The sequence below is a fragment of the Eumetopias jubatus genome, unplaced genomic scaffold, assembly GCF_037043125.1.
Source record: "Eumetopias jubatus isolate StellerSeaLion01/CBP00866 unplaced genomic scaffold, mEumJub1_p1.0 scaffold_4, whole genome shotgun sequence".
NCBI lineage: Eukaryota > Metazoa > Chordata > Mammalia > Carnivora > Otariidae > Eumetopias > Eumetopias jubatus.
The window spans coordinates 127,884,562-127,903,677 of record NW_028274810.1 but is presented as its reverse complement, the minus strand read 5'-3'; the positions used below and the strand labels follow the sequence as shown (position 1 = coordinate 127,903,677).

The following is a 19,116-nucleotide window of genomic DNA, read 5'->3' as shown; positions in this document are numbered from 1 at the left end:
TTTCTAAAATGTAACAATGTTTTTTAAATCCAAGAATTTTAAGAGTGAGCAGAAAGTCAGATGGATAGTTTAAGCCTCTTGTTCGCTAGGTGAAATCACAACAGGTTTTGAACCATAGTGAGAAGATGGAGGCTAAGTGAATCAAAAGCAATTCTGAGGTAAAATGGTACCCTTCCACTGGATGCTAAATCAGAACATCATTAATACAATGGAATCCATCTAATGTTTCAAAGAACTTAACTGTCAATGTCTGAGAACAATAGATTCTTGATAGAAGACCCTCTTCTAAGAAACAAGCTACTGCTTCTCAATTTAGTCCCTTTCAAAAGCTGATTTTGAGTAAAAAAAAGAATCTACAAGAGTCCTAACTTCATAAGAAGTGAACCACTGAGCTTGTTCTAGATTTCTCATTCAGCCAAAGGAAACACAAAAACTCAGTTCTCTGAAGAACATTTCCAAAGCCGAAGAAATGTAATCCATCTCTCATATTCTTGCTTCCAGTGGAAGCTTCTAACAGCATGAATGCTCCCACACACTAGAACCTTCCCCTCTCACTGTCATCTCTGTGCAATGGAAAGATTTCTGAGAAAGATCTCATCAAACACTTGAGAGTACTTCGGATAACGTTACAACTTAGCTGCAGCCACACACATACACCCAAGAAGACTGGTAAGAACAGCAAGGTCTGCATATCATTTTTTTTTTTATTTCAGACATATAATATTATCTTCTACTAGCATCTTCTCAGATGACTCAAGACCTTTCCTCATATCATGTCCTCAGCAAAATCAGGTGTAAACTTGTTTTTCTTCATGACAGGAGTCAGTATTTCAAACTCTTTCCCAAGGAGTCAGTCACAAGTGGAAATCTTAGGATGGTATGTGCAAGCAGCATCTGAAGGGCTAACATGTGTGGGACTAACTGGTATTTGCTTCCGAGAAAAGCATGCTCTCCTCTAAGACCTTTGCCTCGACAAAAAAATACCAAATGCACAATATATGTCAAACCCTGGCAATGATTTATTTTGACCAGAAAGCTCTGCTGAAATCCAGGACCTCCTCAGTGATTAGCTCAAATAGTCCTAAGCAAGACGGTACCTCAGAGGTATCTGAAGGTTTCAAGAGAAGTGACAACTTACAGACTGTTCTGAATGTACTGAAAAGAGTAAACATCACTCAGGTCTCTATGAGAAAATACACACAATTCCAACTCTCCATTGTTTTCTCTTTCTTTCTGTCTCAGTTATTCCCTTGGCTATAACCTAAGACCTTTTCTGAACTCTGAAGGTACAAACCACTAATCTAAGCCAATTTTCTGTTCAGTTATAATTTACATTGTCTTTGAAGAATCCTCTCGCTGCTTTTCTGGATTGTTCTCAAGAACCAAGCCTACAAAGCATTGTAACAGATTCCATGAATAAGTGCAAGCAAATCCAACAGCCTTCCTAATATTCATTCAAGCCTAAATGTTAATACCAGTTTTAGGGCAACTAACTCTAAAGAAAGTAGAAGGTTCTTTTTTCCTGTCTTGTTGAAAGTTCAGGAGGTCTTCACATTAATGTTAACCTCTGAAGTATCAGATTCTTCTGGACTCCAAGCCAAGGATGACACAACCAGAGTTTTTCTGAAACTTATTCAGCTGATTTTCAAACCAAGGCACTGAAGGAAACCTTCGACTCAGACCTGCCCGCCGCAAAGCTTTGGAACAATAGATAAACTTACTTTGTCCTGACGAGTTTCCGCAGCATAATGATCCATCCTATGTAATTTTCTTCTTCTTTTCTTTGGAGGAGCAACTGGTCTTTCCTGTCTCCTCTTAGGGGTAACCTTCCTCTTAGGTCTCTTAGCCGGAGTAAGAGGTGAGCCATAACTACTCTCCTGTACTGGCGGATAGAGATGTCTGGACTCAGAAGTCGTCTGTCCCTCTGGGTCAGATAATAAAGCTCACACTTTGCCATCTGGGGTCAGAGAGCCTTAGTTAGAAAAACTAAGGCTCTTTAAGTGAGAAAAGGTGGGCATGAGGAATGATTCAGGGAACTCTACAGAGAGAAGCCTCCTAAATCCATCTTGACACTGCTGTCAGTTTCTTCACCGAGAGCAAGAATATGGTTTAAGAGAATCTAGTCATGTGGGTTTCTCTTGGGCTGAGGAGCCTACTCGTGGTTACACCTGAAGGTGACATACAGTTCTGCATTCCATAACTCTCGCCTTAGGGAGAGACTGGTCCTTGGTTATGCGAAGCTCTCCATTTTTAAAGTACTAGAAGAAAACCAAATAGAACACTAGCCATTTGGTCATTTCAAGGTGACAATGGGATTTATGTAGGTGGCTCCAATTCAGAATCTGATGGATATCTGTTCACACCACCAATGTATATCAAAACAAGGTATTGGCGAGGATTAGGGGGAAAAATTTTTTAAACCAAGGAGGGAGTGAAACATAAATAATAAGCAATCCTCCTTGGTCATGAATGTGTACCTAAACAAATCAGGACTTTCAGCAGGAGAGAGAACGTCTCACTGATAATTTAGGTTTTCGGTAAAGAGGAATTTTAAGCCAAGAGATGAACATAAAGAAAACTGTCTTTTAAAAAATTATCTTGTAAAATTAGGTAAAATGCAAAAAATCATCAAGATCTCTTCATCTTGGTCTACACATGAAGAAAGAATCTATGTGCTTATACTCTTCCTATCAGAAACCCCCTTCTTGGGAGGAGTGAGTGCTAATACTATGCATCCTGTTTTGAAAAATCTAGAGAGCAGTAAAGGTTGACACAGAAGCTGAATAAGGAAGATAAGTCCCTTTTGGGACTTCCAAACGCTAGAGAAAAACAGGCCCCTGATTTGCTGATGGTGCAAAGGTGAATTAAAGCAGCAAGCCCTGAAGTCTCCCTAGCTGAGTCTCTCTCGGTGGGACTGCTCCGAGAATCATTCAGATGCGGGAAGGGATGGAAGGAGGAACAATGTTAGTGTATCCAAGAAGGAGGCCATCCGCCATGCCAGGTCACCGTTTCCAGAGCAAGCGACTGCAAAGGCTTTTCTACCGCATCCTCTCTCTCCGGCAGAGCGATGGGAAGACCCAGCCCCACGGACTCCGGTTTGGTTTGGTTTTTTAAATGTGTCTAGTATTCAGGCAGTTCTCCATGAGAAGAGAAGCAAAAGAAAAAGAGGGTTTCCCAGTTCATGGTCACTGAACACATTTCAGCTAGCGCTCGTCTGCCCATCAGACACTCGGCCATTTGCAAGAGACCTCAACATTCAGAAGACTCCACAAGCGGGTCCTTCTGGTTGCAGCAGGTTAGAGGAGCAGCGGGAGAGAGAATTTAGCCAAAATGAGTTTTCATCCAGGGATTACATCGCATGTAGTTCCTTCTTCGAATGTTAGAGGTAGACGAAAGCTAGGATTTCACTGACCAGCCATACTTTAGTCTGACTTTAGAAGATTTAGCCTGAGGTTATTAGGAGGATGGAAGGTAGAGGGGCAAATTTCCCTGCTTTTCAGAAGGATACTTTGCCATCTGAAGATAGTAACTAGCCAGCCAAAGCTCTGCCTCTAGGCCTGGAATAGCAGCCGAACGAGGAGTCACAGAGAAAGCACAGAAGGTCAAAGAGAAAAAGGTTGCGCCAATAATCAAAAGCAAGCATGTTTCTGAACATTCACCATTACACTATGAAACCAGGAGCAATACACCATTTCTTGAAGCTATTAGCCCAATGTTTGGTCATCTCATTTAATAGCCTTTGAGAATAGTCCTAAAAAAAGTATACTCGGATATTAAGCGAATAAAGCACAGATTTCAACTGCGTTGTAGCACATAACACTCTGCCAGATTGAATTTTTTTTCAATTAAACTTCAAATGCAAAGTATTTTCTCATTAGATGTAAATGATGACATGTTACTGATTTTATGAATAATATTTCGGCTTGTAAAGTCTTTATACACATACCACATGTATATAATTGATAGAAACCAATTAGTTGACTACAGAAGAGAGGTTTTACTGGCTTGTTTCGGTTGCATGTTTTTAAAGTGTAAACGGTTTTGCTTTTTGTTCAGTAAAAATAAGATTCCTAGAACCAAACGAAAAATAGTTGATATCTGAAAATATTCCTTGCTTTTTTAGAAGAAAGTGGTCAGCTTATCAGGTTATCATAACTGAAGATACATTCCAAGATATCCAATTAAGAGTGTTTTACCCAGTGGCTACATGAGAATATCCCAGTTTCCGAGAAGTATTAATACTAGAAAGAACATAGCATGAATACTTCCAAGTCTTACCTCAAAAATTCTAGAGGGGAAAAAATTTTTTCTATATATGTCTGAGCAACCCTGAGCACAGCACCATCATTACAACAAATTCAAGCATCCTATATTATGTTCCATATATCACTGCTCAGTACTTAAAAAAAACTTTTCAGTTTATTTCTTGATTAAAACAAACACACATACACTTTCAAGTATGTAATTACAACTAAACTACCATATTAGAAATCCAGAGATGTTCCTGGGTCAAGAACGCTTACTGCTGAGTGGTATAACTTTTAAAGAACTGAGGATTATCAGAGTTCCACCTATTTATATTGTAAAAAGCCAACTTTTGACATAAAGAAAATCTTCCATCTGAATTGAACATTGTTATTTACCTGATCACTCTGCTCATCTCCTAAAGGTTTAAAGGGTTCCATGGGAAGAACCCAGGCGCTCTGAGATTCTGCCTCTAAGTCCATTTAACGACCAGGTGACCTGAGCCACCCCACACCTCTTTAGGCACCAGCCTCCTGCTTTTAAAAGAATGGCTATACCAACCTCTGGCTTGCCTACGCCATACCGTCTTTTAGGGGATATTATCTAAGCAAAGTTCAACTTTTAAATAAGGCACATGGAACTGCTTAGGATTTTTTTTTAACATTTTAATAAAATGTGGTTCCTTTGGTTCATTTTAGATTAATCTCAAAGAAAGTCATCCTAAAGATAAAACAGCCATGCTTGCACTGGTGAGAGTAAGATTTGTGTTTCATGCAGATGTTTATCTCAAGTTATCATTTGTGTTTCATAATCATGCGACACTCGTTAAACATCAAAGAGATAGGAAAAAGAGCATCAGACTTATATAACTGCAATGATTTAAGGCAAACTAAGAATGCTTTCACATAGCCATTACTTTCCAGTGTTTGAAAAAAATCACCACAGAATTGATGTTAAAACATTCAAAAATACTTGGGTATTTTTGGTGTATTTGGTATTTACTGCCTTTGGCTAGATATGCAGCATTTTGCTCAAAAATATTTAAACCAAGACACACTTCTCTGTATTTCCTACTCAATCTTATGCTGAACACAGTGAACTTAATTATCACCAATGGTGCCATCATAAGCTATTAAAGAATGGGAGGCAGTTTCCATCAGCAGAGTTTTTTAAATGATTTGTCCTCCCAAATCAAGTTTGAGTATGTTGATGTAGACCTTACCACTCTAGTTAGAATGAGAGATGGAAATCATGTTAGATTTGCAAATCCCATCCTGTTTTAAAATGATCTAGGCTGCAACACCAGGAAGATTTCCATCTCCAGATGACTGAGGGACATCATCAAATACAACCATCTCTTTCCCATCTCTGAATTTGAAATTATACTGGATATCATCTAACAAACAGATGGTTTTCAACCAAGATTCCTGACTGTTTGATAAAAGAGCATGACATTGCTCTGCTAAATAGATTCATTCAGTAGTGCATTTCTCTTATTTAAGAATCAATTTCCTTTTTGGGAGTGATGGATGTGTTCACAGTCTCGAGTGTGGTGATAGTTTCACAGGTATATATATCTATGTCAAAATTTATCAAATAAAGGGGCACCTGGGTGGCTCAGATGGTTAAGCGTCTGCCTTAACCTAAAGCCTGAGTCTTCGGCTCAGGTCATGATCCCAGGGTCCTGGGATCGAGTCCCGCATCAGGCTCCCTGCTAGGCGGGGAGCCTGCTTCTCCCTCTGCCTCTGCCTCTCTCTCTCTCTCTCTCTCTCTCTCTTTCTGACTCTCATGAATAAATCAATAAAACATTTAAAAAAATTTATCAAATAAAGAAGCGTCCAATGCTAGAACAGATGCCAGGTTGGTTGTACCTGCTAAGGCTGTTAGAGCTAGTTAGCTGACCTACACTCTCTGAACTGCATAATTATTTTAAAGAAACTGAAATTCAGTTGGAGTGTTTTGTTTTGCAGGTTTCAACTCCAGATGCCTTTCCATTCCTATCCCAGGGATGGCAAATGCCAAACCTTCCTGATCCTTTGCCTTCTGACTGATGCCTTCAGGGATGGCATATACCCTTCCTATGAACACCAAGTTTAGGATATATCTGAATATCAAATCAATCTGAACTGAAATTCCTGCAAGAGAAACAGGTATGTTTAAGATTTTTAGTCTTGTAGTTCTTTGACTATGTATAAACCTTGCAGATGCAAATACCCAAGAGACTTTGTACAAATCCAGAAATCCAGCCAGTAGCCCAGGGGCTGAGGTTCTCCTCGGGCAGATGATAAGCTACTAACCTCAGGGCCAAAAGGGCCATATTTGTGTCCAGAGAAATCAGGCTGTTCGGAATAGAAGGCATAGACTGAAGGCCTATGGGAAAATTGGAAGGTTCAGAATCTCCCCCAATCCACATATAACAAAGAATATCAAGTTTCCCTTACACATTGAGGAAAAAGTCCTCTCAAATCATGTTAACTAATTTCCCAACCACTGTTCGTCTTAACATGGAAAATATCTCTTTCTTGTTTTTGGGGGGCCGGGGGGCAGATTCTATTCTTCCCACATCCACCACCCCCCACAGTACTCCCACTGTGCTAGCTGCCCGGTACCACCTTCAGGGAGCAAAAGTCACAAAGGATTATCTGAACACATACTCAGGTTTTTGATCCTCAAGATAATAGAGCCCAGTGAAAAGTCACATGGACCTCGTGGCCTGCGGCCTGAAAGAACATCTCCATTAGAGTGAGAAGTCAGTCTTACTGCTTCCCCAGTCCTTGGGATGCTGCTGCTGGTTCATTTATCAAAGCCAGGAAGCTCTGGAGCTAGAGCTCTGCTCTAGCGGCCAGGATGAATGGCTGTACTAATCCCTGTAACTAAACAGTCCCCAGTGGCCTATGTCTGCCATATCCTTCTTAGGGAAGTAACCCTCAAGGCTGAGAACCACAAAAGTTAGTAATACCTCACCTCGACTGTGCCCATCTAGTCTTCACCCAGTTCTAACCTAGGATGGAGATGTGCTGAAGAAAGAAGAGGGCAAGTCAGGGGGACAGAAACAAATACCTTTCGTCGTCTGGCAGGGTGAGCCACTGCAGGATGGTTAATATTCTCCGCTCATGAGGGATGACCCTGGGGGGGGGGGGGGCATGACAAGCAAAGCATAATGTGAGGTCGCAGTTCCACAAACTCCAGCCTGCTGAGTGTTTGCTCCGGCACCCAGGCCAAGGGCTTTCTATTTACCACCATCTGTTTTCACTTCCTTGTCGTAAAACACCCTCTTTCGAATTAGTGTTTAAACTTCCACTCCATTTGCAACATACTGTATTACTCAACCTCAGCCGTAGACAATGAAGACTGGAAACTTGATTCACAGTCAAATGAGGAACCTGCCCTGTTGATCAGAGGCTCTGCTACAGGCAGAAAGACCCTGGCTCAGAAGCATCACCATTTAGTGAGTAAAGCCTTTAGCTGCAGCCACAGAGGGACCAGGACTTATATCCCCAATTGGCATCTTGCTGGTGGTGTGACCTCTCTTGACCTCTATGCCACTTTGACCTCTCTGGGCTTCAGTTTATTCCTCAGTAAAGGAAAGATAATAGCAAAACACACTGCACACAACTTGATTGTAAGGATAACATGAGACTGTTAGGGGCGCCTGGGTGGCTCAATCGGTTAAGTGTCTGCCTTCAACTCAGGTCGTGATCTCAGGGTCTTGGGATTGAGCCCAGTGTCGGGTTCCCTGCTCCTCCCCCCTTTCATGCTCTCTCTCTTAAATAAGTAAATAAAATCTAAAAAAAAAAAAAAATGAGACAAGACAGGCAAAGGGCATGTACAGTGCCTAGCACATGGTATGTTCCAAAAAAACCTTTATTTTTATTAATGATCATAAGGAGTTATCACTCTATCTCTAAAGACCTATATGACTTTAGAAATGTTATTTAATCCAAAACTTTACATTCTTCCTCTATAAAATAAGGGGTTAGGAAAGGTAGTCTTGAAATTCTTTTCTAGCTCTACAAAAATCTATCAAGAATAGGCACATATAATTATGAGACTGACAAAAAGGGTATAATCTTCATCCACAATGACTTTTGTGTTTAAGTCTCATTCCTCTGTTGAAATATAATTACCTGAAATCTGGCAATAGCTTCAAGAGCTCTCAGCTAACATGATACTACTGTAGCCTGGGCTGAGTTTCATTAAGATGCTCACAAGTAGAGTGATGTTTTTATTTATGGGGAAATTTGCTTATACTTTCCTAACAAGAAGCACAACATGACTGTCTGCTCCCTATCTGAGACCGGACATTAGAGCTTGTTTATGATGAACTCAAACTTTAAAGCCCAAGTTTAATTGTGGTTAGTAAAAATTATTGTGGCCAAGAGTGAACCCTAGTATAAATTATGTTCCCTGGGTGATAATGATGTGTCAATGTAGGTTCATTGGTTGTAACACACACACCACTCTGGTGGGGACACTGATGATGCGGAGGCTGTGCATGTGTGGGGGCAGGGGGTATATGAGGATTCTCTGTACCATCCACTCAATTTGCTATGAACCTAAAACTGCTCTAAAAAATAAACTCTCCTGAAAACTTACTGTGGGATGCTGGTGAGCCAAGTAAACTTTTACTCTTGGTGGCTGTGAACAAGAGCAAGCCAGGGGAAAGACAAATCTTCAGAGCCATGACAGAAGCCTCGAGTTGGCAGGAGCTCTAATGAAGGAGCTCTTTCCCCATGCCCACCCACACCAGCCACCCCCACCAACTCTCATAGATTGGAGATTTGTCATTCCTCTGGCCCCCTCTCCGTCTAGAACGATCCCACCAGCCCAGAAAATCATGTTGACCATAAAATGAGTCCTAATTTAAACAAAATCCAACACTCTTGGATAAATGGGACCCTGTTTATTATATCCTATAATTGAATTAGAAATAGGCACAGCAAAGCCGTTAATCACTTCAGTTATTTAATTCATCAGCCTCAGAAATCCCTTGGATCTGAACAAAATAATTACATATTTAGAATTCTTTCCTAACTTAGAAAAAAGCAAATGCCATAGCCCTTCCATTTTACCTCACTTAACTACCTACCTACAAGCTGCTTTATATTATGTAATTGGTGTTAAGTCACAAAAATGGACTCTGATGGACTTGCTTGATGCCAACGGAAAAATACAAGCTAATAGAATTTGTGTGGAGCTCAGAGCACGCATCTTCTAACACCTCTGCTGGATACAGTGCTTGTCCAGTAGCGGGCAGGGAATGAGTGTCTGCTCCAAGGCCAGAAGGCTTGGGTTGAATCCTGACTCCAACATATGTTGGTGATGAGACTTTGCCAAGTTACTTCACCTTTCAGTGCCTCTATAAAATGAGGATAATAATAGTTCCTATCTCACAAGGTTGTTGTAAGGATTAAGAGAGAGAATACATAAAAGCATTTCAGATAGTGCCCAGCACATCAAGTTTAGAGAACGTTAGCTTTTGTCATTATGTACTGGATTCATAGGTCCACAGAGACAACACACTCGTTCATGAAATATTTGTTAAATGTATATTACGTTTGAGGTTTTTGTATGAATGTAAATAAAGATACAAAATACTCCTACTAAAAAGACACAGAGGAGTCACTGTTCTCTGCTTAGAGAGGTAAGCAGGTGATTGTTACTTTCTGGGCAGGGCCTGAGTAGCGTGTGTGTGTGTGTGTGTGTGTGTGTGTGTGTGTGTTAAGAACCAGAGAGGGGGAACTGTAGAGGCCTGAGTATCCATCCTAAGTGTGACCCTGGGCACAACACCTTACCTCTCTCAGCCACAGTGTTGTAATCTCGCCAGTGAGGAGTTGGACAAAGTGGTCTCTAACTTTCCTAGGAGCTCTAGATCATCATTACGAAATTGCCCCAGGAACCAAAAAGACATGGCCCTTCGCCATTAGTGTTTAAGATACAACACAGAGACAGCACAGACATGGCAAAGGAAGAGGGTGTGTCCAAACAGAAAGGAAAATGGAGCTCATGCGGCTGTCTTCACTATCACCGTTTGACAGACAACTTGTCATGAGACCAAGTACATCAGATATGGTCAGAAAAAGAAAAAATTGAAAAAAAAAAAAGGAGGAATGGAGAATGAAGGACTAGATGAGGTATTTAGTGTTAAAGAGGAACAAATTATCTTAGGACACATATCGTCATTGTATGGTCAATGTTGAAAGAGATGATGTGAATTAGAAAACAAATACCATTTATCGGTTGCTCTCCATGTACTAAGCACCCTCTGAGTTAGCCCATGCTATCTTCACAATACCCTATGATAAAGATGCTATTGTTGCCATTTTAAGATTATGACATTAACTTATTGAGAGATTTCATCACTTGTTCATGGTCAGCATCTATGAAGTGTCAGGGCTGGGATTAGAATCGATCTAAACACTCAGACATACAGGGAATTGCTGCCTTTGAACATGAATTCACACACACACACACACACACACACACACACACACACACAAAGTCATGGTGCGTCAGCTGAGGATTACTTTGGGATAAAATGCTATCATTTAAAAAGCAAGAATAATTCGAGGTTGCAGTATGGAGCCATGTTAAAAAGATGGCCTTCAAAGTCTAAATCCGTGGTCTTTAAATTTTAAAGTTAAATTTAAATTTAACTTTAAATTTAAGGTTTTAAATTTAAGAATTTTCAGAATGTACCATGTGTTGATTCTCCTGACGTATACTCCATTAAATAACTTAAAGTATGACACTGGTTTGCTTTGTCTGTTTGTTTGTTTAATTATAAAAAGATTTTTTTTAAAAAAGAAAGGAGAAAGCTAAATCCAAGTCACTCCCAGAATACGGAGGTAAAAGAACAATAGCCCGAGAAGCAAAGCAAAACTAAGGACATCTTTAGAGCACACAAAGCTACCTTCCTATAAGTAGCTTGAAATGGATGGAGAAAATTGCCATTCCAAATCAGAACACTGGGCCTTTTCAATGAAGCTCTGCAGCAGTTTTGGGGGGAGGGGGGTAAGGGTGGGGACTAAGTATTAATTATGTTGTTGGCCCCTCTCCATTCTGCCCAGCAAATATGTCATGGGGCAAAAGAAATCATTTCTGTAAGCATCCATGACAGTCAAGGGTTAAATTGGTAGATCAACATGTCATTTACGTGTCATTTCTAACATACCCACACTTAATTCTCAACTCAGAAAACCTCTGTAAAAAAAAATAGGCGGGAAAAGGAGACTTTTACAGGGTAACTCTGTCTTACCTTCAAATCACCAAACCCAATTGCAATTTAGTCCTTCAAATCTGAAAAAGCTACTTTTATTCCTGAATTTGGAGAATATAGACAGTCCCATTCTGGATTAATTTGAACATGTGATTGCTCTCAGCACACTACTATTATAGAATAGTCAGATTTTTGTTAAGGCATAAGAAGCAAATATGGAAACAGCTTTAGGTGGTTAAAAAAAAAAAAAAGATGGAAAGAACATCTCAGTGGGAACAAAATCCCCATGAAAGTTGAAACAGATTCCTTTTCTTACTAAGGAGCCTTAAAAATAATCAACATGTTGACACTTTTATTAGGTAAGTTTCATCTTAAGACTATTTTATGAAGATTAACTACTAATCCCCCCATTACCTCTGTGGGGAAGAGAAGTAGTTCCATTTTTCTTATTAGGGAAATCCTAGAGTTCAGTGGAAAATGGAGTGGAAACAGAGGCTTCTCCTTGTCTCCTGTCTGGAATTTCCAATCTCTAGACCACTACATCAGCTGTCTGAGACCACACTAGACTTTTAATGTTGTGACCCAAAATAAATATAGCATGTTATAATATGTTTATAGAAAATGATAATGCAAACCACAGCAATAAATAGTCTAAGAGAAATATACATTCCCTAGGAGGTAAGTTACCAAAACCTATCAACAGGGACAGAAAAATCTTAAGGATGACAAGAAGAGAAAGTCTTCTTTACATTCTATTAAGAAAAGATGGGGGGAAAAAAGAGAGGGAAGACCTTTAAAAAAAATACTTGGAAGATTATTTTCAATCAGAAAATATTCAAAAGTTCGAGTTCTTTTATATTTAACTGAAATAAAATCGAATTGAATTCATGTTTCATAAGCTAAATCATAATTGTAATTTTACAAACATTGACAAAATAAAGATAACTTACACCGACCAGAAGAATGTCCCAGCTTTCACCCCTTGCTTGGTGGCTGTAATCCATAGCTAATGAGGAAAATATAAGAGGCTTATAATGTGTTCTGAGTTTTGGTCAAAGAAGAAAAGTTTTTAAAATATATTAGATCAAATATCTTATACTTTACCCACACCCCACGATAAATTTCATATTATTTGCAATCATTCTCTTTTCACATCTGGAAGTCAGAATCATTATTTCCATAAGTGTCATTCAATACATTCTCTGCAAAAGCTTTCAAAAGCTTTGCTATGATTCTAGTGGCATTTTTAACTCTTATTTCATCTCAAAAGTCTCTTCTGTACCTGTCTTTTCTGATCATTGTTTTGAGTATTTCACTTACATGACGGAATTCTGCTCATCAAAGGACCCAGGAGTGGACCATATGTTTCCTGTACTATTGAAAGCCTACAGAGGAGAACCCCAATTTGGCACACAGATGCCAGAATCTTGGAACCTAGCTTTGTCTTGTTTTGTTTTAAACCAGGTAAATGAAAAGGGTGAAAAAAGCTATTTTTTATTCTGAAATTTTCCCATGTATCTTTTATTTAGCCTTTCAGTAAATGGAATTTTAGGAATAAGCTCCTGGGATAAGTTAGGTGAACCAAGCATTTCATTGAGGCTTTTAAAATATTCTTTCCAGTGCATGCTTTTGGGAGGCAGAAGATTCGGTGGTTAAGAACCTGAGCTCTACAACCAGATCGCTGGGTTTTAAGCCTTGCCTTTGTCACCCACCAACTGTGCAGTCCTCCAGTAAGTTCCTTAAGTTCTCTGGGCTTCAGTTTCCTTTACAATGTAGATAATATCACCTAGCACATGGGATTATTCTAAGCTTTAATGAGTTAATACATTTAAAGTCCTTAAAGCAGTGTCTTAGCATTTGGTGAACACTGGATCAATTTTAATCTTAATTATTATGCAATGGAAAGAAATATAATCCAATTATTCTAGGAACATTAAAAACAGCTTAGGATGGCCAGTGTCCCACTGAACATAAGTCTGTAAGAAGAACCTTCCCCCCACCCCTCAGGAGGCTAACAGGAAGAAATGTGGCTCGATTGTTCTAAGACCCAAGCAAAAATGGTATAGGAATTGCAGCCAGCAGGAGCTTTTCTGGTTTCATTGTATCCAGACTTCCAGAGTGTCTTACAGCCTCCGGTGAAAACCGGTGAAAACCTCTGGGTTTCGAGGAAAGGGGAAATTGGGATGTGTGGGGCCTCCATGAGGTTGGCAATGTTTTCAGAAGGGTCTGGGCCGCCGGCCTGGGGGAATTCTGCAGATTCCCAAACCCCTGCAGAGGAAACTGAAGATCTCCAGCCTTGCAAAATCACAGCTGCTGCAGCGGGCAAGTAAGGGATGGGCAGGAGAGCATGGAGAGCCCTCTCAGACTGGAGGAGGTGTGAGCTGCCTAGTGAATTTCAGCATGGGGGAGGTGGTGCCCTCCTCCCAGAGGGATGGGTCATAGAGATAAGGATCTCAGATTGCTCTGAGCGCCCTCCCAGAGTTTGGTTCAGAGTATCCTTCCATTTTATGGACAAATTCTGGCACGCTGGGAGTCCCCCGGCCAACCACGATTCAAAACGTGTCCATTCATTCATTTTTTTTTCTTGGTGATCACATTTTTGAAAGGGTTAGGGGAAAAAATGCCCTTTAGTTTATGAATTTTTGAGTTATCTGCCAATCAATTCATTTTGGGAGTGGAAGAATCCTTGGTCATTTCTTAATATCAAAATTTACTTATGTTTCTCTTTTCTTTGTTGTTTTTTTTTATTTATATGGATTTTTTAAATTATGTTATGTTAGTCACCATACAGTACTTCATTTTTGATGTAGTATTCCATGATTCATTGTTTGCATATAACACCCAGTGCTCATTGCAATACATGCCCTCCTTAATATTACCCATCACCAGGCTAACCCATCCCCCCACCTCCCTCCCCTCTGAAACCCTCAGTTTTTTCCCCGGAGTCCATAGTCTCTCATGGTTCCTCTCCCCCTCTGATTCCGCCCCCCTTCATTTTTCCCTTCATTCCTCTGTGGTCCTCCGCACTATTCCTTATGTTCTACATATGAGTGAAACCATATGATAATTGTCTTTCTCTGCTTGACTTATTTCACTTAGCATAATCCCCTCCGGTTCCATCCATGTTGATGCAAATGGTGGGTATTCATCCTTTCTGATGGCTGAGTCATATTCCATTGTGTATATGGACCACATCTTCTTTATCCATTCGTCTGTTGAAGGGCATCTCGGCTCCTCTTTTGAATGTCTTCTACATTTGAAAATGCAATCATGCAAACAGTCTCCTATATTCCATACATGATAAATTCTTTGTTTCAGCCAACTCTTAATGGAGGGCACCTAGTACACCATCTCCCCAGACAAAGCATCAGAAATATTCCGTTTTATTGATTTATACATCTCTTCGTATGTTTCCTCTTCAGTTTCTATAGTAGTCACAATTTCTTCCACAACTCCCTATGTCATATTTAAATGCTGATCATAAGCATGTAATCTGCCTGGAAACTCTCTGTCTTTTCTTATTTTCATCTAAATTTGCTCATCCAGGCTGAGCCTGATGAGATCCAGATCCAGATCCAGATCTAGAGTGTTGGTAGTTTGTTGCTGGTCCATGTAGTCCGCCAAGTTTCAAGCCCTGCACTCTATCCCACCTCTCGAGAGAGAACGAGAGCCCGCCCTCCACCCTCCCCAACTGCCTCTGGAGACGGGAAAATGCAATGCCGGGCAAGTAGAAAGAAATTTTCTATGCACCGTCTTGCTTTGTAGAGTTTGCATTGGTCGTTTGAAACTGGGGCAGAGCTTCAGGGGGAGGCGTAGGCTGGACCTATAAGGAAAGGGCATCTCCAGGCCTGGGCATGTCCATTCTTTCTTGTTGCAGGACCTCCAGTATCAAGAAGATGCACTAAAACTAAGTGTTGGGCATCCGGCAGGTGACTCAAAACCACATCAGATCCCAGAAAGACCAGTTTCTTGTATATATATATATATTTTTTAAAGATTTGTTTGTTTGTTTTGGGGGGGTGCAGAGGCACAGAGAGAATCTCAAGCAGACTCCTGCGTGAGCTTGCAGCCCACACCTGCCTGCTGGATCCCGTGTCCCTGAGATCATGACCTTGAGCTAAATCAAAAGTCAGATGCTTAATGGACTGAGTCACCCAGGCACCCCAACGAGTTTCTTATATTAAGTGATCTATTCCCATACTTATTTTAATTTCAGAGACTCACCGTGTATTCATATCCAAACAACTTCATACAAAATCTAGTGCCTTGCTATTTACAAAGAAGTTGTACTAGGCAATATTTGGCAGTTATGAAATGTGAGATTAATCTGGGGTTTTCTAATGGAAATTTTTTAATGCAGTTTTGTCAAATGATGAGCCTGCACTTTCAAAAGTTATGTTGCGGAATTATGCTGATGTTGGCATTATCTGGGCAACAGGAAGTCCTATGGGTAACTTTTAGCTTAGTAATCCTCACAGGAAAAGATCACCAGAAGGGGTCTTTGCAATGGTATGAGAAAAGGGCACGGGGAGAGAGGGTGGCAGAAGTGAGTGTACTAAAATATTCCCAAAGGCAAAGTCAGGGTCATGTGCTCTTTATACTTTTTCTGTACTTCCCCAGATTTTTACAGTGACAATTAACATCTTTGTAATCAGAAAAAAAAATAGCCAATTGTAAAAAGCAAGTGAACCATGAAGACAATTAAAAGATTAAAAAAAAAAGTTATTTCCGGACCACCTGGGTGGCTCAGTCGGTTGAGCGTCTGACTCTTGATTTTGGCTCAGGTCATGATCTCAGGGTCCTGGGATCGATGCCCGTGGCAGGCTCTGCGACCAGCGGGGAATCGGCTTGAGGATTCTCTCTCCCTCTCCCTCTGCTCCTCTCACCACCTCCGCAACACACTCTCTCTCTCTCTCTCAAATAAATAAATGAATGTTTTTAAAAAATTTATTTCTTCTCAAAAAAAAAAAAAAAGAATCAAAAACATTCTTCCTGCTTTTTGGTACAAGTCATATTGACCATACTTTCTAAAAGAAAAGTAGGAGCATGGTCAGAAAAGTGCAAAAAGTGAACAGATGAGAGAATATTTAAAATTAAAAACATTAAAAAATCTCAAACTAAAGAATCCTAGCAGTCATGAAGCCATTCTATCAGGGTTTAGGCAAATGGTAGGAGATTGAAGCATGATGTTCTTAAGTTAAATCAGATCATAAATAGTTCTAAAGGTTCCTCTGCAGGGCATATGTATACATTTTATTTCTGAACTCAGAAGTTAAATCTAGTAATCACAGAGAGAAAAAGTCACTAAAACGTTGGTCAAAAAAAAAAAAAAGAAAAGCAAGAACAAGCCTCTGGGGTTATTAGAAAAAGAGAGAGAAGTTTCTAGTTCCTTGTTAATTCAGAGAAAAGGGAATCAGTATTTCTCTGAATTTGAACGTAATATAAATTTCCTCAAAGATTGGTAAAACAGCACAACAAAAAGAACCTGACAAGACACTGGATTTGGTTTCCCCACCTTTAATGCCAATATTTCTCCATTGCTCGGCTTTATCTAGAGGCAGTTTCCAACATTTAGATCTCAGACACTACATTTTGAAGAGGGAAAAAGTGGGAAAACTATTGTACCTATTTGATACATTATCGGGAATTAAAAAATAAAAAGCTTTCTCACTGGAATCAGAAGGATTTAAATGTGAAATCCAACACTTTCTCACATTAAATAAAGTGTGCTGCTATAGGAGAAGGGGAGAAGTTTTGAAAAAGAAAATAAGCAAAGAACATTTTTCAAAAACGTGAGCTACTATTGTAGTCTTTCTAGCAGTTCTTTGCAGGGAAATTATTCCTTTGCATTCAAAAGCACAGAGCCAGGATAAATAGAATTCTGGGAGACCAGAGAGATGCGTGGGGCTGTAGCATCAGTGGCAGGAAATCACTTACTGAGATTCAAGAGTCAGAACAAGCTAAGATATGAGGGTTGGGGCTGCAGCAGAGTGGACTGTGGGCTAGTGTGGCTCTTTGCAGGTGGTTAGGGGCCTGAAGAAGGTAACTGGCAAAAGTATGGGGAAAAAGTAGAGGCAAACACACCTCAGATACAGTGCAATCCAAATTCAATCCAAGACACAGTCGTGGGACACCTGAATGTGTCAGGCTGTGGATTATGGCCTGAGACTAAAGAGATTCTACCCCCATGGGGCCCACAGTCTGAAGCAGGTATGTGAATAATTTCAAAAATATATGGTCAAATTTATGACAGAAATAATGTGAAAACCCAAAGGAAGGTCCCTGAGCTTAGCCAGGGCTGGAAGAGCTTAGTGACTACCTGGGGACAGACAGTTCAACTGAAATTTGAAAGATAAATAAGAGTCTGGCCGTAAAGCGGCCAGGTGAGAATTTAGAGCACCCTAAGTGCAGAGCAGAGTCCACCCTAAGTACGTTAAGATACAGTAAAAAGAGAGAGGGTTAACCCAGATTTATAGCAATCTATGGAAAAGAAACAACAGAATAAATAAAAAGTAAAATTTTCCTGAAAAGAAAGCAACACCTCCCACTAGCAGGATAATAAAATGGGCAGGAAGAGAGGTAAGCAATGACTTGCACTTTCCATCAAGTCAATCCTTTTGGCCCGGAATGCCACGCCTGTTCTAATGTCATCCAGCTTCTCTTTGGCGTCTGTTTCTCGAACGTGCCATGGTTCCTGTGTTTTCATGCTACAGTAATTCACGAGGATGGTCTCAGGACCAACTCCCTCCGTCACCACTACTGGTAGAAATAGCTGCACCCCAAGCCTCTTGAAGAGCGAGAAGAATGTACCTGCTCCTCCTAGAAACGCCTTGCTCTGGAAACTGTGGCTTTGGAGGACTTGCATCATGGTGGGGTGTTGGACTTCTCAAATCTCCACGTTTCGTGGGCCCCTTGGAGTCTCAAGCATTCTCCAATTTGCTGAGTCCAGATTTAAACCGAACAGGGAATTTCCCACTGAGATATCTTACTATCAGAAATTGCAGGATTATAGCAGAGAGATTTTGCAAAGAAATAAACATGCTTAAGGAACTTCAGAAAAAGTATGGAACATACTGTTGTAATGAGAACAAAGTAATTTTGAAGCAACGACAACAACAAAAGGAATCCCATTAAAATATGTATGAGAATTGTAGCATCATAAAGTGAATGACAACTTTTAATAACACATGGTGAGGATTAACAAATGAAAAGCAGACCCCAGGTTGCTAAAATGGCTATATCCGTGTTACCAAAAAGAAAATAAAGGGGGGGGTGAAATTAAATTATAGAAATTATTTTTGGAAGCCTAATGGTGAGATTCAAATTTTCAGATGGATGATATACAAATGCCTCATCCCATCTATTAAATTTTAAAGTAGGATTAGAGTAGTTCTTATTCACCATTTACTCTGACTCCTTTATTATTTAGCCAAATGTCTTTCATGGTTTCATCATTCAGTAAAAAAATAAGGTGAGTTTAATTTAATTACCTAAGATTTTTATAAATATTTTCTTTACCCCAATTATTTTTTTCAGTGGTTGTTTTGTGAAACGTATCAGGCTTTGAAAAGATGAGGTAAATGTTAAGAAATATTTATTAAGGCTCATCTTTTCTTATATTTATAGTTTCTTATATTCTTATTCTATAGTTC

At 39.9% G+C, this 19,116-nt stretch overlaps 1 protein-coding gene across 6 annotated transcripts in view; it reads right to left on the bottom strand.

Moving 5' to 3' along the window:
• The window catches only part of ENPP2 (ectonucleotide pyrophosphatase/phosphodiesterase 2), a 79,793-nt gene that overhangs the window by 38,646 nt on the left and 22,031 nt on the right, over window positions 1-19,116 (bottom strand). For 4 of the 6 annotated variants that reach the window (XM_028090849.2, XM_028090852.2, XM_028090851.2 and 1 more), the window contains exons 9-11: window positions 12,415-12,470; window positions 7,306-7,371; window positions 6,543-6,615 (exon numbers count right to left, since the gene is read on the bottom strand). In XM_028090849.2, coding sequence (XP_027946650.1) covers window positions 6,543-6,615; window positions 7,306-7,371; window positions 12,415-12,470 — 195 coding nt within the window. Of the gene's footprint in view, window positions 1-1,721; window positions 1,878-6,542; window positions 6,616-7,305; window positions 7,372-12,414; window positions 12,471-19,116 lie in introns of all 6 variants that reach the window. The other 2 variants (XM_088022768.1, XM_028090854.2) reach the window with 1 other exon arrangement.